Here is a 25,868-nt window from a genome sequence, read left to right on the forward strand (position 1 = left end):
GAAAGGCATGACAGTCTCTGCAGCATTTTGCCCGCCCTTGCACCCACCCTCCCCTTTCCATTTACAGATCTATTTTTTTTAATGGTGTGGTCCACATTGCAATGGGACTGCAAAGCAACGTGCCATCAGTTCAAATAAAATGTACTGTCATATGCTTTTCAATGTGCACAGTAATATTGGGATCAAGCAACAAAACAATCTGAAACACATTCCTGTTTGAGTTTTCTGGCAGGGGGTATGAACGGGGAAATGGGGGGCATGTGATGAGGCAGTCCTCTCCCTAATAGCTTAGTGTCTGTATTTCCAATCTTTATTGTGATCAGCACAACCATCGGGGTCCAATTACTGTGGCCAGCCTATCAGAAATCTACCCAAACATAAAGAGAGGCCGTACAAAGAATTCCAAAAAGAGATCTAAAGAAATGTTTTATTGTTGTGGCGGGTCCCCATAGCAATGCAGAAGTATATTTTTTAAAAATAATAATAATCATTTCAGGACTTTGGGAGATGGAAGTTTGAGTCCCCAATACATCCAACTCTGAAGGGATTGGTGGCTTGCGTTGATTGACAACATGAGGAGCGGGGGAAAACCTGAAGATTGTCCACATTTCCAGCTTTCCCACTGCCTCGTCAGCAGTCCAAAAGCTGTGACAAGATGGTGGGTTAATGTGAGAGGGGACTGTCAGGAAACGTGCAAATGTGCTGTTTGCTATTGCGCTTTTGCAAGCAGGAGGTGGCACGTGTTGTCTACCTCCATGCGGAAATGGCCTACTGCTTTCCTTCCTTGTACAGCAAAATGGATGAAAACTCATGCTACCAAATGGAGTACTATGGGTTGCTGCTGATGTCATGAGGAAGCAGCATTAAAACCCACAAACCATGAGAGGCTGGGCAGGGGCAAATTCCTCATGCAGAAATCGTCTGTGTCAGCCCTTTGCTGTAATTGAAGAGCCTCAACTTTTCCTTATGTTAAACAAATTAGCACTTTGAAGGGTAATAATTTCTATGGAACTTCTGTAACAACTTTTTGTCATGATCATTCCAACATAAATTAAAAAATGAGAGAAATAGGAAGGCGACTAAAAGCCGCTTTGAGCCTCCTTCAGGTAGGGAAAAGCAGCATATAAAAACCAACTCTTCTTCTTCTTCTTCTTTTCTTCTTTTTCCTTTTTCTTCTTCCTTAATCTCTGTGAGCCAAAAGATGAGGAGTAGTGTGCAGTCACCAAGACATCAATGGAAATTAAATGAAGCATGAAGACAATTTACTGTATGTACACATCTCCATTAGAAATTGAGATTCAATCCAAATAAAACCAATTCATAAATATAGTAAAAGATCCAAATCTTAACAGAGTTATTTCTGATAGTCAGGAATGGTCAGAAGCCTTCCAGACTAAGAATTTATTTTTCTGTATGCAAGAAGAAATTTTATCTTATGTCTGCTGTTTATTTTACATCAGTGGGAGAATGTAAATCTGTCCTCTGTTCCAGCTCTCTGATGCTTTTCAGTAATATGGACCCATGAAAAAGCAAAAGGCAAAGATTCTTCAGTTACTCAAAGAAATCTATTTTTGTGGGATGGGGGGAATACTTTAGATGACCCCTTCTGAGCTAGGCCTGTTCTATCAGTTTGATATATTACAGCGTGACAAGAGGGTTAACCTTACATTCTCTTCAAAGTTGATGTCTGTGGCCAAGATACTTTGGTACATACAACTCTGGCAGTTTACTTAAGCATGCAAGTTAACACTTTAGTACACAAAGCTTCCTTGTGCCCTGTCCAGTTTTCTTCTGGGCCTCACAAGATGACCTGTTTCATCCCATTTGGGACATGAAAAGCTACAAGTTGATCTCTGCAAGAGATTAGATTGTGGCGTCACATTCCTAGTTTACAAAGGTATTGGTGATCCAGGACATTTGTATTTAAAAAAATGACAATCAACTCCTCACCCTTTTAGAAAGTGGACATACAAATGGTTAGCTTACAACATGAATTAATCCTCTGAACCCCCTACAAGAAGAAAAACACCCACAGCTGACATGTCAACATGTTCAAACAGTTGAGTTTCAGGCTGGGAAAAGCGTGACCCTTTGCCTTGACAAATCAGCTCTAATTAAAATGACTGGGGATAGATTCTTGCTCCACTACGCAATGATTTGTGCAGTAAAGAAATCCACATGGAACTTGGTCTTCTGGGACAGTCATTCATATGTTAATCCTCCAAGGCTGGTTCACACTATGCTGTGGAATCTCAGTTTTTGCAGCATCAAACACTGGAAGGTATATGTGGGAAATTCAAATGGTTGGAGACACACAGCGGATACACAACACAAAACACGAACACTGACACAGATTAGCCACATGTCTCTCCATGTTTGCAGTTAAGTTCTGTTCCTTATTATTAAACATATTGTATATAATATGGCCTGCAAGACAGAGCTCTTCCCCCAGGTCTTTGGTTGAGGCCATAGCAATGAAGATCAGGGTGGGGTTTAGTTTGCCATTGGATCATAGTGGGTTTTAATGTTGGGATTTTTACTATTTTATTGTGGGGTTTTATTATTGTAGCCCACCACAAGACAACTTGCTGATAGCTGCAGGTAAGAAATTTAATAATAAATTAAATAAAATACATTTATTTACTACATATTCATACCATTTTGCAAGGTCAGTTTTTGATCTAGCTTGCAACTTAACACCAATACAACGTGGAGATCTCACATCTGGCCTGTACTGCAACAACTCAACTGGCTTCCAATTGAATTCCAGATCAGGCATAAGGTTTTGGTTCTTACCTTCAAGGTCTTCAACGAGGGCCAGAACTTTTTCTGTCCTGGCCCCCACCTGGTGGAACGAGCTCCCTGAAGAGAACAGTGCCCTGTCTGAACTCCCAAAATTCCGCAGGTCCTGCAAAAGGGAGCTCCTCCACCAGGCATTTGCCTGAGACCGTCAACAGGTCCCCCCTCAGACATCCCTCCATGACCTGAACCAGTCTGTCCTGTCGGGGTCCTTGGCTGGGTTCCATTCCTGTTGTACTGTTTATGATCACTGAAATTGCATTATTGGATTGTTGTTGTTGTATTTGTTTATGTTATGGACTAATTTGTTCCATGTATCCCCCATGTTGTATGTAAACTGCCCTGAGCCATATGGAAGGGAGGTATAGAAATCAAATAAACAAATAAACAAACCAATAAAAACATTGTCTTTTCTGCTCATACATCAGGCACACATACTTACAGACGTCTTTTAAAGGTTGGATGATGGGTGAACCAGTATATATGAGTAAGAGAACGCTCAATTTGTAAAGAGAGGTGCTAAATTAACTATTAGGCAAAATACTCTTGCCTGGAAATTAAATTTCATGAATGAAGCTTCCTGCCCCCTCCCCCACCACCGCTAATGATGCAACTCGCAAAGCACTAGACTTTGCACTGAGACTAGTCATTTTTATCTTCTCTGCAGTTCAGAAATTTGTTGTCAAGTAGGAAGGGAAGTCACCTCATTTGTCATCACTAATATAATGGGCCCCATCCAGTAGGTACTCCTGATATTCACACAACTACACTCTAGACCAGTGGTCCCCAACCTTTTTATCACCGGGGACCACTCAACGCTTGACAATTTTACTGAGGCCCGGTGGGGGGGTAGTTTACTCCTCTACTCTCAACCACTGCCCTAACGCTCTCTGATCGCTATGGTAATGTTTAAATATCCCTTCAGAATAAGATACAAACACCCCACAACAATGAACATAAGGAACATTTTATTTTCATGGAAATTTTTACTCATGACAATGACAAATCAATGGGAACCCTGAGCTTGCATCTCCTCAGTCATGCAACTTTCTGACCTGCCTGGCTGACAATTTCATCTATCAAATGGTAGAGGAAGCGACAAGAGGTTCAAGCCATACTGGACTTAACAGGCAAGAGTTGGTGGATGAAGGAGGTGGGGACCCTAGGGGGAAGTGACCATGTCCTCATAGAATTCCTTTTGAGATGGGGAGCCAAGGAAGCTTGTAGCCAGACGCGGATGTTGGATTTTCGTTGGGCAAACTTTAATAAACTCAGAGACATGATGAGTGTCATACCATGGACGAGAATGCTGGAAGGGAAGGGAGCATGTGAAGGGTGGGCGCTACTCAAACAAGAGCTATTGCATGCTCAATCAATGACTATCCCAGAAATAAGAAAACACTGCAGGAGCTCTGAGAAGCCTATCTGGATGAACAGAGAACTTCAAGAGGAACTAAGAAAGAAAAGGAAAATGTTCAGGAAATGGAAGGAAGGACAGAGCTCTAAAGAAGAGTACTTACAGGTTACTAGGCACTGTAGATCAATCATCAGAAAGGCCAAAAGCTGAAAGTGAGCTAAGATTGGCCAGGGAAGGCCATTGTAACAAGAAAAGATTTTTCAGTTATGTGAGGAGCAAACGTAAAGTAAAGGAGGCAATAGGCCCGCTGTAGGGTGCAGATGGACAAATTCTAATGGAAGATGCAGAGAAAGCAGAAAGGCTTAGCACCTATTTTACATCTGTTTTTTCCCACAGGTCAAAGGGTTTAGGCACATCTAGAGATAGCAGTAGCCAAAGGATAGTGTCTGGGTGGCAGGTTGACATGGATAGAGAGGTTGTCGAGAGGCATTTAGCTGCACTGGATGAGTTCAAATCCCATGGGCTGGATGAAATGCACCCGAGAGTACTCAAAGAACTTTCCGGAGAACTTGCAGAACCCTTGTCCATCATCTTCCTCTTTAAGGACTGGAGATGTCCCGGAGGACTGGAAGAGGGCAAATGTTATTCCGATCTTCAAAAAAGAGAGGAAGTAAGACCCAGGAAACTACAGACCAGTGAGTCTGACCTCTGGTTCCCCATGATGTTCTGATGGATAAATTGAAGGACTGCAATCTGGATTTTCAGATAGTTAGGTGGACAGGGAATTGGTTAGAGAGCCACACTCAAAAAGTTGTTGTCAATGGTGTTTCATCAGACTGGAGAGAGATGAGTAGCGGGGTACCTCAGGGCTCGGTGCTCGGCCCGGTACTTTTTAACGGATTTATTAATGATCTAGATGAGGGGGTGGAGGGACTACTCATCAAGTTTGCAGATGACACCAGATTGGGAGGACTGGCAAATACTTCGGAAGATAGAGACAGAGTTCAACAAGATCTAAGCACAATGGAAAAATGGGCAAATGAGAACAAGATGCAATTTAATAAAGATAAGTGTAAAGTTCTGCATCTGGGTCAGAAAAATGAAAAGCATGCCTACTGGATGGGGGATACGCTTCTAGGTAACACTGTGTGTGAATGAGACCTTGGGGTACTTGTGGATTGTAAACTAAACATGAGCAGGCAGTGTGATGCAGCGGTAAAAAAAGGCGAATGCCATTTTGGGCTGTATCAACAGAGGCATCACATCAAAATCACAAGATGTCATTGTCCCATTGTATACAGCACTGATCAGACCACACCTGGAGTACTGTGTGCATTTCTGGAGGCCTCACTTCAAGAAGGACGTAGATAAAATTGAAAGGGTACAGAGGAGAGCGACGAAGATGATCTGGGGCCAAGGGACCAAGCCCTATGAAGATAGGTTGAGGGACTTGGGAATGTTCAGCCTGGAGAAAAGGAGGTTGAGAGGCAACATGATAGCCCTCTTTAAATATTTGAAAGGTTGTCATTTGGAGGAGGGCAGGATGCTGTTCCCATTGGCTGCAGAGTAAAGGACATGCAGTAATGGGTTTAAACTAGAAGTACAGCGATATAGGCTTGATATCAGGGGAAAAAATTTCACAGTCAGAGTAGTTCAGCAGTGGAATAGGCTGCCTAAGGAGGTGGTGAGCTCCCCCTCACTGGCAGTCTTCAAGCAAAGGTTGGATACACACTTTTCTTGGATGCTTTAGGATGCTTAGGGCTGATCCTGCGTTGAGCAGGAGGTTGGACTAGATGGCCTGTATGGCCCCTTCCAACTCTATGATTCTTGTTTCTCTGCAACGAGATAGTCCCATCTGGGAGTGATGGAAGACGATGACACCCGAAGTGTGTTGTAAAGGGCTGGGGGGGGGCAAGAAGGCGTCCTTCACGGCCCACCTCCAATTAGTCGATGGACCACATGTGGTCCGCAGCCCACAGGTTCTGGATTGCTACTCTAGACCACACTCTATGTTAATCTAGCAATGGCCCTATTAGTAGGGTAGGAATTATATGACTCCAACATTCAAGATCCAGTCTTGTGCAGTGGCTTTTGATATAAGATTTCAGCCCCAAGCATCCAGGTTCAAATTCCTCCTAGTCTGCACAGAGCCAAACTATTCCACATTCATTTTTCATCTATTTTATTTTCTATTGATGGTCTCTGTGGGTAATGAAGCTTGCAGAATCAGGACATTGGATTTTTTGGTAACATTTTTAATTAGGCTGGATGGGACAACATTCATCCCGTTCTATGGGGGAAATTTAAATAAATGCAACTGCATTTGTACTTGGTGGGTGAAGCTATTTTTGAATAAGACTTTTTCTCTTCTTTGTGCAGTATCTTTGCCTCGCTTTTCAAGAGAAAAGCTTTCATGCTATTTGCCTCTAGGGCCAAATTTTTCAAAAGCTGGGGCTTAAAGAATACCTCCCATCTTAGTTCGGCTTGCAAAAAAAAGCAGAGAAATGAAGAGGAATTTGTAAATGATAGTTTCTGTTGAGACAATCCCTCCCAGTCAATTGCTTTTGTTCCAGGACTCGGGCAATGTGGAGCTGCATTCAGTCACGTCTTTCTCCTGATGTGCCCCTCTCAAGTCTTCCACGTACAACATCACTGTGATGCTTTTGTTTTTAAAAAGGCAAGATGGTGGCAGACAGGTTGCATCCCAAGATCTGATCTTCCAGACTTTCCATTTCACAGAATTACTAGAGTTGGAAGGTACCTCCAAGATAATCTAGTCCAACCCCCTGCATAATGCAGGAAACTCACATTTTGATTGCAGGTTTGGTACATAAATAAGAATAAACATTTTTGAAACAACTGAAAGCCAAAATATTGAAATGCATGTTTATAGAAAATCAAAAGACAAAGTGAGGATTTGCTGGACATTCCTTTAAAAAGCCAGTTGCACTTAAAATCATACTGCTTCTAATCCCGCTTTAATCAAATTCTTGCATCTTATGGAATTCCAGTTATTTGGAACATGCTTAGAATTAATACAGAGGCAGAAAATAAAAGCTTTAACATCACAACCAGATGAATCTCCAGAAATCCCACTGTCAGGACAAAGGCACTGAAGCAACGCAAGCTTCCATACCTTTAGGATCTCCCTATAGCATTAAGAAACAGTCATTTTCTAAATCAACAGATGTGAATAATATGTGTTTCAGTACTTTAAACTATTTCCTTTAAGATTTTTTTTTAGAGAAAAAGTGCTAATGAAAAAGATCTGGAAAGAAATTAGGAAAGAATAAATATCTGAATACAAAATATGGGATGTAGTCATGAAGCTCAGGCCACAACAATATAGAGAATCTTACACAGCCTTCAGTACTCACTGGCTTAGCTCCAAAATTTGAGATGCAGGGCTCTCACTCCTGAAAGAGCAGGTTTTGTCACTTGTTTATATGGAGATGATCCATTAAATTAAGTGACAAAATAGCCACAGGATGAATGAGGGGAAAAAAACAGAGATTTGAAAGGCAGAACTTCAGGTACAATTCCAATAATTATTTTCAGTGTGTAATATACAGTTACTGCTCTTGTACAGTTGACATTTGTTAAGGCTCTCCTCTAGTTCTGAGCCACATCACTCAAATTACTTTAATGGAAGCACATAACCAGTGAACTAAGATTATTTGGGTGGGGGAAAAAGTCTCAACTCACTTCAGCAACTAACTAAATAGTATTCTATCCTGTGCCCTCTTTTCTATTGCTATCAAAAAGATTAGACCTTACTTGAATGAATGACCTATTATTCCCTTTGAATTTTTGTCCCCTATTGATTCTCTCCACATACCACCCATTGGTCTGCTGTTTACTAAATGTGTGGAATAAGAATGCCCCAGATTTCTGACTTCTGAGTCATCCTCTGCTGGGTGGAACAAACCCAAGCTTTCAAAAAACCTTACAACTGCAATTGTTTGTAGTGAATAAGTGTAGCTGACTAAAGATTACGGATTTACATTATGATCATGGATTATATCACTACCAAGCAAGAATCCCTCATTCTCAGCCATAGTTCTGTATTAAAAATTAAATACATGCATCTTCAAGATACAAAGTATAGAGGGGAAAGGTGGGGGAGAGGAGTTGTATGCATAGTACAAAGATGAAGGGACCGGCTTTTCTAATAACATGCTTAGAATTTGCTTTGTGATAGTGGGATACTCCTGCAGATCCAGTGCAGAGTAAACATGGTAGTGGCTCCTTAAGCACACTTAATACATTGGGATTCAACTTCAGAAATGTGGGCTCCCTCCCTGCATCTCTAACTTTTCTGTAGCAACTTCAGCACTCCTATTTCTAAGCTACATTTATGTACTTCCTCGGCACCAACATTAACCATATTTAAAGCCAACCCGGGCTTCTCTTAAATCAACCTCTGAAATTGCTAACTGTTAAATAACGGTTAGCAGGAAACCAGCCTTATCAGAATAACACAGACCTGGAAGAGGCCACAAAGGGCCAGCCCCCCACCTTCCCTGGAACTTAAAAATCACAGATTCCTGATAGGTGCTCAACCAATCTGCTCCTAATAACTGCCAATGAAAGAGATTTCACCACCCTCCAAGGCAGCATATTCCATCTTTGAACAGCCCTCATTGTCAGAAAATGCTTTCTAATATTTAAGTGGAACCTTCTTTCCCATCATATGAATCTATTGCTCCTAGGCCTTGCCTCTAAAGCTGCAGTACGTAAATTAGCCTCCTTTTCAATTTGTCTACCTTTTACATAGCTAAACACAGCTATCATATCACCTTGCCCTCTTCTCCAGGCTACACATTCCCAGCTCTCTCAACCTCTCCTCATAAGGCGTGGATGCCACCCTTTCAACCATCCTAGCTGTCATTCTCCGAACATGCTCCAACTTGTCAATATCCTTGAACTGCAATGCACAGAACTGGACACAGTGTTCCAAATGAGGTCTAACCAATGTGGAATAGAATGGTATTATAACTTCACTTGCTCTAATCTAGATTCCATGCTCCTCGTAATGCAGCCTAATAATATCACATTAGCTTTCTTAGCTGCCATATCACACCATTGGTTCATATTCTATTGTTTACCAGAGCTCCTAAGTGCCTTTCACATGTACTACTATACAGTCAACCAGTTTGGTGTAGTGATTAGGAGTGCTGACGTCTAATCTGGCATGCCAGGTTCGATTCTGCACTCCCCCACATGCAGCCAGCTGGGTGACCTTGGGCTCATCACAGCACTGATAAAGCTGTTCTGACCAAGCAGTGATATCAGGGCTCACTCAGCCTCACCCACCTCACAGGGGGTCTGTTGTGGGGAGAGGAAAGGGAAAGCGACTGTAAGCCGCTTTGAGCCTCCTTCGGGTAGGGAAAAGCGGCATATAAGAACCAACTCTTCTTCTTCTTAAGTCAGTACCAGCCCCAAAATGTATACACAGAAATATATATGCAACCCATGCTGTGTCCTCAAGGCTGAGATGGATAGTGCTGTGAACAAACTGGAATTTCAGAACTGTGATGCAATGACCAACCAGTTAGTAATAACTCCTACATTTAGCAAGCAGAATACAAAGTATGGATTGAAATTCTCTTTTAGCACCAGTCAACCTACCAGAATTCGTTGGGCAGTCTGATTTCACTGAACTAATCAAATTGTGATTACTTTTGTTGTTGTTATGTGCGAAGTCGTGTCCGACCCATCGCGACCCCATGGACAATGATCCTCCAGGCCTTCCTGTCCTCTACCATTCCCTGGAGTCCATTTAAGTTTGCACCTACTGCTTCAGTGACTCCATCCAGCCACCTCATTCTCTGTCGTCCCCTTCTTCTTTTGCCCTCGATCGATCCCAGCATTAGGCTCTTCTCCAGGGAGTCCTTCCTTCTCATGAGGTGGCCAAAGTATTTGAGTTTCATCTTCAGGATCTGGCCTTCTAAAGAGCAGTCAGGGCTGATCTCCTCTAGGACTGACCGGTTTGTTCGCCTTGCAGTCCAAGGGACTCGCAAGAGTCTTCTCCAGCACCAGAGTTCAAAAGCCTGAATTCTTTGACGCTCGGCCTTCCTTATGGTCCAACTTTCGCAGCCATACATTGCAACTGGGAATACCATAGCCTTGACTAAACGCACTTTTGTTGGCAGGGTGATGTCTCTGCTTTTTAAGATGCTGTCTAGATTTGCCATAGCTTTCCTCCCCAGGAGCAAGCGTCTTTTAATTTCTTTGCTGCAGTCCCCATCTGCAGTGATCTTGGAGCCCAGGAAAATAAAATCTGTCACTATCTCCATTTCTTCCCCATCTATTTGCCATGAATTGAGAGGGCCGGATGCCATGATCTTTGTTTTCTTGATGTTGAGTTTCAAGCCAACTTTTGCACTCTCCTCCTTCACCCGCATCAACAGGCTCTTTAGTTCCTCTTCACTTTCTGCCATTAGAGTGGTATCATCTGCATATCTGAGGTGATTACTTTATGATGTCCAAATGGAGTCATGGATATGCATGATCAACAGACTATAGATTCCTAGCAAGATGAAAAACAACTTTTGTTTACAAAAGTTTCACATCAACATGTCTCAAGTAACAGCCATGTTAAAACCTTAGAGTAACCAATATTCAGACTGTCTTGGAGAGGGAAAAATCTGTTCCTTTGATAGAGATTTAATAATGAAATATTGTTTGCCATGTGGTATCATTTACCTCTATGCCATCCAGTGCTTCAACCACCCTCACACCAAATAACACCAACACTCAGGGGGTTGTCTCTTCAGCTGAGAAAATGTAGAGACAGAGAAGGGGATGATGTTAGACTTGGGGCTGCCAAGGCAGGGAGAATTAAGAGTACAAAATTCCACAAAGATTCAGGCAGTCCGCCTGCCTTATTCTGTTCTCCGTTTCCCTCCCAACATTATGATTGTAACATATGGACTTCAGGACAGCAAAAGCTTCTCTAGAAATTCATAACAGAGCACTTGCTATTTTTCCTTTAAACAACGGGTTAAAATAAGCAAAGGTGTGTCTTTTAAAGGAGGCAGGGGGGCAGAGGAAATATTTTTCTTGGAGCCCTGTAGTTGCTCTCTGCTGCTCTGGTTAAAGTTCAGAGATCTCTAACAAACATTGTATGAGCTGCAGAAAACTAAGCTGCTATACCTGTTTCCCAAAGAATTAACACATTATTTGAGAAAAGCCACAGCCAGATTCCAGTCCAATAGCACCTTAGAAACCTGGAAGATTTCCCGAGTATTAGAGTTCCCTTCATCAGATATCTGACCGAGGGAGCCTCGACGCTTGAAAGGTTATGCCTCCCTAATCTTGTTGGTCTGGATGCAAATCTAGCTGTCCCACAGCATGGCTCTCATCTGAAACTATCTCAGGTGCCACCGATCATTACATAATTACATGCTCTGACTGTTAATCACAGAAGACTTATGTAGAGATGCAAATGACTTAGGGACAATACATGTCACTAATGGAATAGATATCTGTGACAAGTACCTAATAAAATGGTGTGTGAAGTTCAGACGGGTTTTTCTTTAACTTCTTTTATACATATCACATAATTATATGCCAGAGAATAGAGCTTAGTCATGGCAGACCACAGAATTTTTCTGTGGTACAGCTCAACAACTGGTAGTTCAGGCACTAAGCGTTGTGTTTCCTTTCATATCTGTCAGGTTTAGGGAAAATATATTCTTATGAATTTGACTGGTGCAATCTCCCTTTGTTGAAAGCACACACAGTGTAGGTACTTTTATTTGTTGCTTAGGACTAAATGGCAGGTTGAATAACATATACTTGGACTTGTTCTAATTCTAATGGCTCGGGTAAACTCCAGGCAGAAACAATATCAGCTATGACTAGGCAAACTGCTATTACAGCAAGGATTCTGTTTAGAGGTGACCGAAGGTAACTGGATTTGGATCAGGTCTGTGAATAACAACTTTGCCTAGTCATCTATGATGAGCGACAGGTGACACAAGCGACTCAGAGAGTGTGGTGTCTTATTTATTTACATACATAATTTATAGCTCACCTTTCTCCTTGAAATGCAAGGCAGGTTACCCAATGTAAATCAGGGCAATCAATATAATACAACATCTGATAAACATAGTAGTAGGATTAGGATGGGGTAGAAAGTGAGGTCAAGTCACAGCTGATGTATGGTGACTGCCTAGGGTTTTCAAGGCAAGAGGCATTCAGAGATGATTTTCCATTGGCTGCTTCCACATCACTACTCTGACATTCCTTGGAGGTCTCCCAGCCAAATACTAGCCACTGCTTACCTTTTGGGGTCTGATGAGATCAGACTAAAGTAAAGGTAAAGGTAAAGGTATCCCCTGTGCAAGCACCGAGTCATGTCTGACCCTTGGGGTGACGCCCTGTAGCGTTTTCATGGCAGACTCAATACGGGGTGGTTTGCCAGTGCCTTCCCCAGTCATGACCGTTTACCCCCCAGCAAGCTGGGTACTCATTTTACCGACCTCAGAAGGATGGAAGGCTGAGTCAACCTTGAGCCGGCTGCTGGGATTGAACTCCCAGCCTCATGGGCAAAGCTTTCAGACGGCTGCCTTACCACTCTGCGCCACAAGAGGCTCTAAAATCAGACTAGCGAGGGCCATTAGGTCAGAGCTAAAAGAAGGATTACAGAAAGCTAAAAGCAAAGCATAAGTGTTAAATGTGATGTGTTAACAATGGCAAATGGTGGAGTTACATGAGTAGATAACAATGTGGGGAAATCAAGATAATACATACAGCAAGCAGATATTATGTTCTATGCACAGTAATGTATACCATACACAGTCATTTTCTGGAACCACTGGAACCTCCACCGAGCATTCAACTGAGGTCAACCCGACCTAAAAACATCCAGAGGTCCCCTCCACAATCTGAATGATTCTGACTCCAAGGCGCTCTGTTAAAGTTGTTCTGTTGAAAATTGTTCAATGAATTAATTATGGCAATTTGTTAAACTTATATTATTGTCAAATTTATATTACTGTTAAAATTGTTACTGATAGGTTATGTTGCAACTGTTATCTATTATATGATGTTCCATGTATCCCATGATGTTCCCTGTAAACCACCCTGGGCTGTACAGGAGGGCAGTATAAAAATCTAAAGAAATAATAAATCATAACATTGTCTTACTGCCTTTATAAAAAATGCCATCCTGAATGACTGTCTTACTGCTTGTGGCATGAAACCATGACAGTTTTGGTAATTTGAGCAGGGCTCTCTGCAGCCATACCTGGCACACAGGTGAGATTAGCTACTGCCAGTAGATGTGTATTCTCTGTTGTGGTTTCACATTTCGAAACATTAGCATTTCAGCCTCGGCCTGGAGACGGGTTCAGATCCTCACGCTGCCAGGAATCCTGGTTTTACAGGCAACAGAGATCAGCTCCCTTGGAGAAAATAGCTACTTCTGATGGTAAACTCCATAGCATTATACTCCACTAAGGTCCCTCCCCGCCCCAAATCCCACCCACTTCTGGCTCAGCCCCCAAAGTCTCCAGGTATTTCCCAACCCAGAGCTAACCACCCCCACCCAAGGAAATTCATGGCTAAAATAAGCTGCATTTGAAACGAATAATGTACATGCTCTACGGGTCTGAAGAACCAATCGGCGAAACGCATCTACCTCGCGAGCTTGCCCAAATTTGGCAAATCGTTTTGCAGCAGCAAAGAACGGGAGGCTGTTCCAGCTCCCCCGGGGGGAGGGAGAAATACTACTTTCGGTCACCGCCTCTCCACGTGGGCTCCATTGAGAAGGCAACAAAGCGGGTTTCTCTGTTGTTTACAAGCAGACGGTTTGGAAAGATCCAAAAAAGAAACGCAGGGGCGGACTTGTGAATTCATCTCGGAAAGAAGCGTTCAGGACTGGCGGGTTATGTACAGGACAAGACTGCCCCATTCCAGTTTCCCTTAGTGCCATGAGGCGAGTTTGACGGAAACCTCTGAATCCCTTTTTATTCTGCTTGCCTCATGTACAACCGCCCCCCCCCCCATCTGATGCAGTGATGGTACGTGGCCCTAAAGTTTGAGATTGGCTCGTCGAGGAAGCGCAAGGATTGGATGTGTTTCAGCTGGGAAGGAGAGGCGCGTGCCGCGCTTGTCAGAATCCGCGCCAAACGAGGCATACAGACGCCCGTATTTTCTATGCATGTTAATTTCTGCAGGACATTTCTGTAAGTACCGACGGTCGCTGGAGCTCCTATCCAGAGCTCTTACAGTCGTCGCCGTCAGACAAAGTTTCGTGGCTTCTGTTAGCTATAAGGTCGGGGTTGGGCTATGAAGACGCTAGAGTTTGCAGAGAGCAAATCCTCCTCATTATTTTTAAGCTAGATGAGGTTTTAGCTGCAGCTTTTGCGTGCTGCCTAGTGTGGGCTTGTGTCGGTATGTTTTCTGCAAGACTGATGTTCAGGACCGTGGCGGAAGCAGCAGATTTCGCTCACTGAATTGTTGAATGTTCAATGCCATAAATCCCCCTGTCTGAGCACCACAAGAGCTAGTGACTTCCGCGGTTCCGAAGCTTTCATAAGCCAGATTCCTCAGTGCTGGATAGAAGCTTCGGAAAGCCAAATTTGAAAGTGTTTTAAGTTCTAACGGATCTCTATGAATGTTCTGTTGGGCTTTATCACCAATATGCACGAATTAAGTTTTCAACGCGGAGATTTTGCTTTCTGATTTTGTCGAGTTGTGAATATACATCATGTGAGGGAAGCCCAACTAAGCAGTTCTTTGCTGTTTGATTTCAGTCTAAATGTGATTGTATCTGAGCATACTTCATTCACAGGGAAAAACTCATTAATTTCAGGTGCGCTAGGGCATTTTTTTTAGATGTTCATTTGGCAGAAGATAGGTGTTCTTTGCTGTAGTCCTGTAGCTGTACGTTGGAGGGCTCCTTCACACATATTTTTCTTACATGGCTCTAAGTGTAAATTGCATATTCTGTCATCTATTTCATCCTGGATGTGCCCTCATAGAAGTAGATGGGTGTTGTGTCTCCAAAACCTACACAATTGCAGACAGTGGCATAAGTTTCACATAGAATCATAGAGTTGGAAGGGGCCATACAGGCCATCTAGTCCAACCCCCTGCTCAACGCAGAATCAGCATCCAAGAAAAGTGTGTATGCAATAGGTTGTCTCCCCATCACCACCACCTTCAGAAAAAAATATCACATGTGAGGCTAAATCTGAAATAAGCATTATTCTGTATATTTTGCAGTATGATAAGATAGGCATGAGTAGTCAAATACTGTACTACTTAGGGTTGCAATGCCACATGTAATTCTAGGTCTTCTGGCTTAAAATTGCATTTTATGAAGAGGGGTTTATTATGTTACAAAGAGGGATTTATTTTAACGGGGGAGGGAAGAGTGTGGAACGTTAACAAGGAGAGGATCCACCCCTCACACATACACCTGCATTTTGAATTGGTACAGGTCAGACTGCCATCTTCTCATCAGATAGGTTCAGTTGGGTAGCCCTGTTGGTCTGAAGCAGAAGAACCAAGTTTGAGTCCAGTGGTACCTTTAAGACCAGCCATGTTTTTTTCTTAGTGTCTTTTCGGCTGAAGCAGAAGGAGGCATTCTGCTTTCTTAGCAATGGTGGGGAGGTTCCTTCCTTTGTTATCCCCACCCCCAAGAGCTAGCTGCTCTGCAGCTACACAAAAAGATTATCCACTTATCTGATTAAAACAAAACTCCAGCTCCAAAGAAGATGTGGAGTCTGTCCTTGGGGAACTGGCTGTAAACACCTGTCTCCTCATGAAAGAGCAGGCAAACCTCTGGCTGAAATTACTGGAATTGCAAAAGCTGACAGACGGTATTTAGCCAATTCCTCAGCATAAGCTCTTATCTGTCTGGTGATCAGTCTCTAATAGTAGGGGGTTGGGTGATCCTTTATCTGTGGTCTGATATGTTTCTTTTGATGGCCTTTTTCTTTTTTTGCCTAGTGCACATTGGTTCAACTTTAAACTTCATCCTATTAATTCTTAGCAATTGTCATTGTATCTATGAGACTAAAATGAGCCAAAAGCTCTGCAGTGAAAGTACAATAACATGTAAGGTCATACAGGATTGTTAAGCGCTCTCTATTTCTCTGACTGGTGAACATTTCTTGTACAGAGTTTACTTGATTTGGCTACCTTTGGAAGTAAATCTGGAGCTGTCGGACATATTTGTGATATATACTTTGGGTAGAGCACCAGTGAAAGCAAACAGATCCTTCCATTCCCCCTTCAAACAAATCCCCAGGAAGAGAGAGATCCTGCACTCCCGAAGGAGTTAGTCAGCATGGTGTTTGTCCACTCTTCTCCCACTCCTATAGCTGTTTCTTCACACATGTGCCTGCCCCTTTCCCACAGCTGGGTGAGGCTGCTTTCTTTAAGCCCTGATGACTACTTGGAAAGAGCCAGTGGAGAACCATCTTTCAGAATCATCCTGCCTGAGGAAACATTAATAATCGTTAAGAAATATTAATGTTCTGGTCCTCCTACCCTCACCCTGATGCTACAATGTCTGTATAGGTCCCCACTGTCCCATCCAACCCCACATCTTCCAAAGGCCAGCTGGGCAGGCCATAGAGGCGTGGGCTGTCACATTCCCATCCCCCACATCTTCCAAATACCAGGCCAGAAAGGCTGGAGGGAGCTGCCACCTTCCTTCTCTCCTACATTTTCCAAAGGCTCAGCCAAGTAAGGGAGGCTGCAGGGGGGTTGCCCCCTTCCTGCTTCTTCCTCCACATCTCCCAAAGGCTAGGCAAGCCCATGGAGGGGCTGCCTTTTTCCCACCCACCCCCACAACTTCCAAAGGTCAGGCTGCTCCAGGAAGACCATAGGGGATGGGCTGCCTCCTTCCCACCTATCCCCATCTTCCAAAGGGCAGGGAAGGTTGTGTGGGGGGCCGCCTCCTTCCCACCCCCCACATTTCCCAAAGGAGAGGCTGGACAGGTAAGTCTGTGGGGGGGAGGGTGCCTCCCTCCTATCCCCCACATGTCCCAAGTGTCATGTGTTGTGAGTCCAAGTCCTATTAGGGAGGACTTCTCAGAGAAAAAGCCTTGACAAGAGTTCCCAGCTTCACCTGAACCTCAGGTGTTTGGGAGCCTAGCCCAGTCAGATGTTCAGCAGGCAGAGAGCTATGACCAGCAGGAGGTAATGGAGCTGCAGACAAATCAGGGGTTAGGTTCCAAAGTTGCAGGAGCTCCTCATTCCTCTGCCCATCCTCCAGCTGCAGCCACCTGCCTTGTCAGCCTACCTGGCTCACCTGAGCCAATTACACAATGCCAACTATGTGCTGGAAGAGAGCTCCAGTCTAAAAGGTGCACCATGTTAGCAAGACAGTTCCTAATTGCAGAAGACTGGGAGTCATCACAGAATGAGGACTGAAAGGCTGATGACAGCCTTTGTTAACTTGAGAATGGGAGGTCTGGGTTGTGGACACAACCTGTGACCCACTCCTGCTGATGTCCTTGAACTGTCTGAAGGAATCCTTCAGTCACTGGACTGAGTTAAGACATTCACTGCATTCTGGATGTCCTTCGGCATTCGTTTTTTGAAATACTGATTATCTCTGCCTCCCTAGCAGCTTGTCTGTGCTTCCTTCCAGCAAAGAGCTGAAACGTGAAGCCCACACAGGAGGCAAAAGAAGAAGCTGATTTCCCTCCTTTGCCTGGGAGAGATGGAGGGTGGGAAGAGGCTGAGAATGGTGAAATTTACCAGCAGCAGGGCCTTTCAGAGGGGCCAGCACCTCTTCCACCCAGCAAGCAACAGGAAGAGTAAGAAGAGGTCAGATAAGCCCCACAATTTGTCCTAATTGGCAGAGTGTTCTCTCCCTATTGGCTGCACACTCCTAATGAGGGCCAATCAGGTAGGGATTGAGTTGTCTGCATGCAATTTGAACTGATTGACCCTTATTGATAGAGTACAATTTGCACTGCTTGGCCCTAATTGGCAGAGTGTAATTTGAACTGATTGGACCTCACTGACAGAGTGTAGTTTGAATTGATTGGCCCCACAATTGGCAGAGTGTTATCTCCCCATTGGCTGCACAGTCCCAGGGAGGGCTAATCAGATAGGGATTGAATTGTCTGCATGCAGTTTGTACTTATTGGTTCTCACTGCCAGATTGCAGTTTGAATTGATTGGCCTTCAGTAGCAGAGTGCAATTTGTACTGATTGGCCCCCACTAGATAGAGTCTAATCCAACCCCTTGCACTATGCAGGACGCTCACAACCCACTCGTTCATCCACTGTAACTTGCCACTCCCCTGAATCTTCACAGAATCAGCCTCTCTGTCAGATGGCTATCCAGCCTCTGTTTAAAAATTTCCAAAGATGGAGAACCCACCACCTCCCAAGGAAGTCTGTTCCACTGAGAAACCGCTCTGTCAGGAACTTCTTCCGGATGTTTAGAGGGAATTTCTTTTGAATTAATTTTATCCCATTGGATCTGGTCCATCCCTCTGGGGCAAGAGAGAACAGCTCTGCTCCATCCTCTATATGGCACCCTTTTAAATACTTGAAGATTTTGCTAGCCTTTAGGGTGACATACTATTTCTACAGGTATTCATTACATGGGCAGTTTGTGATCAGCTTGGTCATTTATTAGTTTGGAGAACTAGGGGCATAATTCACTGTAGATTAAGCAATCCTTTTAAATTAAGATCTAATTAGACAACTTGAAGTATGACAAATATTAAACCCAGCCCTATCTACTTACTTGGTCTCAGCCAATCTGAACAGAAAGTGTGTTGCATTGTTACCAAAGTGCTGACCGCTGAAAAGTGCTGACTGCCGATGAACAGTGGGTGAGGCAGTGTTTTTCATGTGCCTTGAGAGTATAAATTGTCAGCTAGTATTTCAGCTTGTCCCCCATACTTCTTAACATCTACATAAAACTGATGGAGAGGACATCGGGAAATCTGGGCTGAATTGCTGCCGGTATGCAGATGATACTTAGCTCTGTCCCATGTGACCCTCACCCATGAGGGCTGAGGAAACTGAACAGGCACTTGGAGGATATTTTGGATGACAGCTAACAAGTTGAAAGTAAATCCCAACAAAACAGAAGTACTACTGGTGAGGGGAAGGTATGACCCAGGGTTATCCCCTGTTCTGGATAGGGTTGCACTCCCTTAAAAGAACACTTTCTGAGCAAGGCTTCTTGCTGGATAAACAGATGGCAACAGGGCCGGTGGCTGCGCTGCCAGGGCGGCAGGGAAGGGCGCTCCCCCCTGAGTCTTCCCCATCAAGGCTGGGGCTTGAGGGGTGGGAAAGAAGCAGGGCTGGCGCGTCTTCGATGCACCGGTCCTGCTTCTTTCCCGGCGGCAAAGGCCCCCCCCCCACCGCTTCCCGGTCGAGGGCAGCCACTGACCTGGCTTGTCGGCAGGCAGGCGGCCAGTGGCGGCGGTGAGGTGAAGGCGGCGCATGGCGTGGAGTGGGCGGGTCAGGTCTGGGCCCGTCAAGTCTGGGCTTCGTGCGGCTAGTGATTGGCCCCTTGTCCCCTGACTGACACAGGGAGGGCCCAATCGGGAGGTGCGAAGTGCCTGCCGCTTGGGTGCCCCGCTTGTCCGTCCGGGGGGAAGGGGTCAGTGGGCACCCTTCCCCATCCCGGACAGGGCCCTCCTTGAGGGCCCTTACTGTTTTATTTATACCACTCCCGTGGAGCGGTTACAGATATGGTGAACACAATAATATAATTAAAAATTAGAAACGTGGGGCCTAAATATCAAGCTTCATTGAGAATCATCAAAAAGCAATTACAAAGGTGATGAAAATATCAAATGATTCACACAAGACTATATGCATTTTGACCACAAAGATCTTCCTTGGTGGGTAATGGTACACAGCAAAGTTTTTAGAAACACATCCAGAAAATAAACAATATAAATCAGTCTTGACCAGGTAATGATATCTGAAAATACAGAAGGGGGGGGGGAAGCAAAAAGGCAGATAACAAGATGGAAGTAAATCCCAACATATAGTAATAGAAATAAGCATTATTAATACTATATTGAAAAACATTTTAAAATCTTTTTTTAATGTGAAAATTTAAAGTTTTTCAGTACAGAATTAATAATGCTTATTTCTATTATAACGATTTTGCTTTTTTCTTCCCATTTTGAATTTTCAGATGCCATCACCTTGGATGATTGATTTGCATAATTCATTTCCAGATTTGTTTCTAAAAACTTTGTTGTGTACTAGTGACCTCTGACCTTTGCGACCAAAATAGGTATTGTCTTATGTGGATCATTTGATATTTGATATTTTCATACCTTTGTATAAGAAAATTATAACAATTTATGTAAAGCTCATCCTTGATTAGCCTTAATGCAGTCAAATATTCAGCCCCTATGTTTTTCATTTTTCAACAGAGTGTTGCCTGAAGTGGGTTATAGAAATCACATGACTTCAGTCTTGTTCCATCTGCACTGGTCTCCAGTTTGCTTCTGAGCTCAATTCAGCATGCTGGCATGTATCTTTAAAATCTTGTATGACCTGAGATGAACATATGTTATATACTGCACTGATCCCCAACCCGCGGGCTGCGGCCCGGTGCCGGGCCGCGAAGGCCTTGGTGCCAGGTCACGGCTCCTTCTTCTCCCCCCCCCCGAAGCGAGAAGCTCGCCAGGCCGCGAGAAAATCGGTCGCCAAAGTGGCCGATTTGCTCGCGGCCCGGAGGGGCCGGGAGGGGGAGCTACGGCCACCGGCATGGCGGCGGCGCAAACGCGCCTGCGCGGACTGCCACACATGCGCGTTTGTGCCCCTGCTGGGCGCAAACGCGCGTGCGCGGCAGTCCGTGCAGCCGCGTTTGCACTGGAGCTTCCGCGCGTACGTGGGCCCCGGGCCACCCTCTCCCTCCACTACGCCGCAGCGGTCCACAGTGAGCGTAAGCTTGCGGACCGCTGATATACTGTCTTAGTCCTTGCTCTGATCATCTTTGGAGGTCCCGTTTTGGTTGCCTCCTCCATCTAAGACTAGACAGGTGGCAACTCAAGAAAGGGCTTTCTTCAGTGCTTCTCAACCTGGGGGTCGGGACTCCTTTAGGGGTCGAACAACCCTTTCACAGGGGACATAGCAGGGTGAGCAGCCATTCTCTCCAAGGGGGTCCCAAAGTGGCCAACATCACTCCTCTTCCATTTCATCCACCCAACAGCCTTCCTGGGTTGATTGAGGTAGAGTGTTTGTCTGTCTGGAGCAGCGGAAAACAGTGAGATCGGCATGGTGGGACTAGAGGCAGAAATTGAACTGAGAAACCCCAGGAAAAAAACAAAACAGTTTATATACAATCATGAACAATGTATCTTCATGCCATTGGTCAGTTTTGGTTTAATTTCTGTGAAAGAACACTTGCATAATTTTATGGTTGGGGTCACCACAACATGAAGAATTGTATTAAAGGGTCGCAGCATTAGGGAGGTTGAGAACCACTGGCTTTCTTGGTCATAGCACCCAATCTTTTAGAATTCTATCCCCAGGGATATTCATCTGTCTCTCTATCAGTGTCTTCCGTCAGTAGGTGAAACTGTTTTGTTTCATTTGGCATATCATAGAACCATAGAATAATAGTATCATAGAGTTGGAAGGGGCCATACAGGCCATCTAGTCTAACCCCCTGCTCAACGCAGGATCAGCCCAAAGCATCCTAAAGCATCCAAGAAAAGTGTGTATCCAACCTTTGCTTGAAGACTGCCAGTGAGGGGGAGCTCACCACCTCCTTAGGCAGCCTATTCCACTGCTGAACTACTCTGACCGTGAAATTTTTTTCCTGATAACAACAGTAACCATTATTATAGTAATATCCCCAGTAACGATTATTATTCTCCCTTCCTGGTTCTAGTGTTGTTTTTATTTAATTATTCTATAATGGTAAGGTTGTTTTTAATTCTTTAGGGCAGTGGTCCCCACACAGCACAGAGTTTAGGGCCTGTAGAGCAGTGGTCCCCAACCTTTTTATCACCGGGGACCACTCACCGGGGACCGTTCAACACCTTTTACTGAGGCCCGGTGAGGGGGGGTAGTTTACTCCTCTACTCTTAACCACTGCCCTAGTGCTCTCTGATTGCTATGTTTAAACATCCCTTCAAAATAAGATACAGACACGCCACAACAATGAAGGGTGTTGTAAAGGGCCGGGGGGGGGGGGAGAGGAGGCGTCCTTCGGGGCCCACCTCCAATTAGTCGAAGGACCACATGTGGTCCGCAGCCCACAGGTTGGGGATCGCTACCTTAGGGGACCCGGATCAGGTGGAAAGTTGGCATAAAAATGTTTTAAATAAATAAAGTCAGTTTGGTTCTGTAGTGGCTTTAGGAAAGGCAGTGTTCTGTCAGCATAGCCCCCACCCCAGTACTGCATGAGGTGAGAACTTCACAGTTTTGCAAGAATTAATGAGATTAAGTATGTGAAGCACTTTGAATATTTGAAATATGCTAGATACACCCTAGTTATCATACTTTTTCTGATAGCCTAAGGTTACAAAGTGGCTATCAATGAAAAAACACAATACAGAAAGCCACATAATAAATTGCAGCAGAACAACAAAACCAACTAGACACAACAGAGATCCATACAAAAAAAAAGAAAAAGAAAAAAGAAAAACTGATTAATGGAACTAGGGTCCCCAAAAGTTTTGCTTAACTGCATCACATTCAGCTTGGTACAGGAATGATAAGGAGAAGGAGTGAAGCAATTTATTTTCTGGGTAGGAGTTCACAGTCTTACTGACTTTGTTGAAAAGGTAAGTGCATGCAAACTTCTACTGTATACAGTAATTTTAATTATTCAGAATGCATAGATTGTAACAATGTCAGTTATATAGTGCAGAAAATAATGATTGCCTCCTTCTAGATAATGGTGTATGTGGAGGGACAAGTTCTGATAATATCACCAATATATGGTGGATTTAAACTATGTGTATATATTTAAAATCCAAAGACTGGGGCCAAGAGTAAACAATACAGATCTTTCTAGGAACCTGAGAAAAGCCCCAACTTCACAGAAAAATCTGAAATCTTAAAAAAATGGAGGTGATTGAAAAACTAAAGATGATAGAAACATACATGTAGCTTTGCCCTCAGTGCTTATTGCTAAGCAACCACAGTGTTGCCTCCCTTCAAGCTTTGGTTTCTGTCAGAAAAAGCAGCCCAACCTACAGTGTCCCAGAAGGGACAAAAAATGGCCCAGGCAGTGCTGCGCAGTGCCAGAGAGCCACCTAGGTCATTATTTTAAAGAATGCAAACCCGCCTTCTTAAAAATAATAAGGAATTCCCCTGGTTGGAGAGCTGCGGGGCAGAAACTGCCACCCCACCCCAGCTGCCACATCTGGGGGTACAAATCCAGGGTGGACTGGATCTGGCAGTGCTCCCCCATATGGACTCAGGAAGGGGTGGGGGAACCTGCCCCAGCTGAAACACCCTGTGGCAGCCTGGTGTGGTGGTGCTGGTGCAGAAAAGGTCTAGGTCAGTGGTCTCCAACCCCCGGTCCGGAGACCGGGACCGGTCCGTGGATCAGTCGGTACCGGGCCGCTGCTCCTCCTTGTCCTCCTCAGCTGCTGCCTTGGAGGCTGCTCTGCCACTGGCTCACCTTTGGTGCTCTCCCGTGGTCGCCATGGCTGGGGCTCCCCCTTGGCGTGGTACTGTGCAGCTGCTGCTGGCAGCGCCCCCACAGTGGGCAGCAGGAAGTCAGGGACGCTGGTGGGGAAAGCAAGTGGAGCAGAGGCTCAGGCAGTGGCGGGGATGTCCCTTGGCAGACTATCCCCCCCTCCCGGGCCTCAGTAAAATTGTCAAGCGTTGACTGGTCCCCGGTGATAAAAACGTTGGGGACCACTGGTCTAGGTGACCTTGACTAATTACATGCTGTCAGCCTAAACTACCTTCCAGGATTGTTGCTTTGGGTCTCCATTGTGAAGAAAGATACTGTATAATAATAATCTTTACACAGCCCGCGGTGCCACGGGCGCCGCAGACAGAATAAAGCCATAAGGGCTTAGGGGGAGGAGTTAGGGCGGGCTCTGTCCGGGATGAGGAAGGGTGCCGATTGGCCCCTTCATCCGGACAGACCATCGGCTGGGCCAATCGCACCTGCCAATTGGCCTGGCCGATTCCCGCCCTGCCGACAAGGGAGCCCCCGGTGGGGGCTCCCTGCCCGGCGGCCTGATGCGGCAGGCTGCCGGCCAAGGGAGCCCCCGGCAGGCTGCCGGCCAAGGGAGGCTGCCGGCCAAGGGAGCCCCCGGCAGTCGCGTGGAGCGCGGCTGCCGGGAGCTCCCTGCGGGGAAAGGCTAGCGTACATTGTATTTCCGCATACAATGGGCTTTGCCTCTAGTCTTTAACCGCTCCTGGCGGAGCGGAAGAAATAAAACAGTAAGGGCCCCGAGGGCAGGCCCTGTCCGGGATGAGGAAGGGTGCCGATAGGCCCCTTCCCCTGGACTGACAAGCAGAGGGCCCAATCGGGAGGCGCGAAGCGCCTCCCAATTGGGCCCTCTGCTTGTCAGTCCAGCCCCAAACTGCCAATCAGCAGCCGCGCACAGCGCGGCTGCTGATTGGCTGTTTTCCCAGACTATAACCAATTGGGAGGCGCGAAGCGCCTCCCAACCCGCCCTACCCCCCACCAGAGCTTACCTTCGCTCCAGCGGCTATTGCTCTGCTGGCCGCCGACAGCGAAGGTATGCTCTTTGGCCCCTGACTTCGAAACAGCAACGGCTCCCAAGACCCCGGGGAGGCTGCTGGCCGGCTCGCTTGGCTGCTCAGCCCCTTCCCCGGAGCCTGGGGAGCTTTTTGCTGGATCGGGGGGGGGGAGAAAAAAGCTCCCCAGGCTGCAGGGAAGGCAATCCGCGGCTCACAGAGCCGCAGAGTGCCTTCCCCGGAGCCTGGGGAGCTTTTTGCTGGATCGGGAGAAAAAAGCTCCCCAGGCTGCAGGGAAGGCGGTCCACGGCTCGCAGAGCCGCGGAGCGCCTTCCCTGGAGCCTGGGGAGCTTTTTGCTGGATCGGGGGGGGGGGAGAAAAAAGCTCCCAAGGCTGCAGGGAAGGCGATTCGCGGCTCGCAGAGCCGCGGAGCGCCTTCCCCGGAGCCTGGGGAGCTTCTTGCTGGATCGGGGGGGGGGGGAAGCTCCCCAGGCTGCAGGGAAGGCGATCCGGGGCCTGGGGAGCTTTTTTCAAGGTGGGGGGGGGAGAAAAAAGCTCCCCAGGCCCCTAGCGCCCACTGAATTTTGGTTTCAGCGGGCTCTACTACTAGTAATAAATAAAGTAAATAAACAATACATAAAACTGAAGTGGAATGGGGCAGTTAAAAGAAGGGTTGGCTGGTGAATGCGAAGGTGAGAAAGAACCAGGACAGGGAAGAGGATATGGAGATTGCAAGGAAGAAAGAAAGAAGAGCTAAGTGGAGAAGATGATATAGGCTGAAATGAAGCAACACCCCTCCCCTGTAAGCATTTTCTAGGGTTGTCTGAGTTGAGAAATGCCTGGAAACTTTGGGAGTGGAGCTGGGATTGGGCAGGATTTAGGCCAGAGGGGGACCTCAGTGTAGTATAATACTATGGAGTCCACCCTCCAAAGCAGCCATTTTATCCAGGGGAACTGATCTCTTTAGACTGGAGATGAACTATAATTGCAGGGGAATTCCAGGGCCTGCCTAGGGACTGGCTTGCCTAGTCTTTTCAGATTTCCTGCTTGTTTTCCTAATTTTGGACCATATAACCTT

The 25,868-nt window shown here is 45.5% G+C and overlaps 1 protein-coding gene across 8 annotated transcripts in view; it reads left to right on the top strand.

Annotated features, from left to right (window-relative positions):
* The first annotated feature begins 13,754 nt into the window (after positions 1 to 13,754).
* The window catches only part of FRMD1 (FERM domain containing 1), a 73,973-nt gene continuing 61,859 nt past the window's right edge, over positions 13,755 to 25,868 (top strand). For 5 of the 8 annotated variants that reach the window (XM_077347197.1, XM_077347179.1, XM_077347168.1 and 2 more), the window contains exon 1: positions 13,756 to 14,352. Coding sequence is in view for 1 of the 8 variants with exons in the window: in XM_077347223.1 (XP_077203338.1) it covers positions 14,328 to 14,352 (25 nt within the window). In the remaining 7 variants the exon portion in view is untranslated. Of the gene's footprint in view, positions 14,353 to 25,868 lie in introns of all 8 variants that reach the window. The other 3 variants (XM_077347241.1, XM_077347231.1, XM_077347162.1) reach the window with 2 other exon arrangements.

The sequence above is a fragment of the Paroedura picta genome, chromosome 1, assembly GCF_049243985.1.
Source record: "Paroedura picta isolate Pp20150507F chromosome 1, Ppicta_v3.0, whole genome shotgun sequence".
In the NCBI taxonomy this organism is placed as follows: domain Eukaryota; kingdom Metazoa; phylum Chordata; class Lepidosauria; order Squamata; family Gekkonidae; genus Paroedura; species Paroedura picta.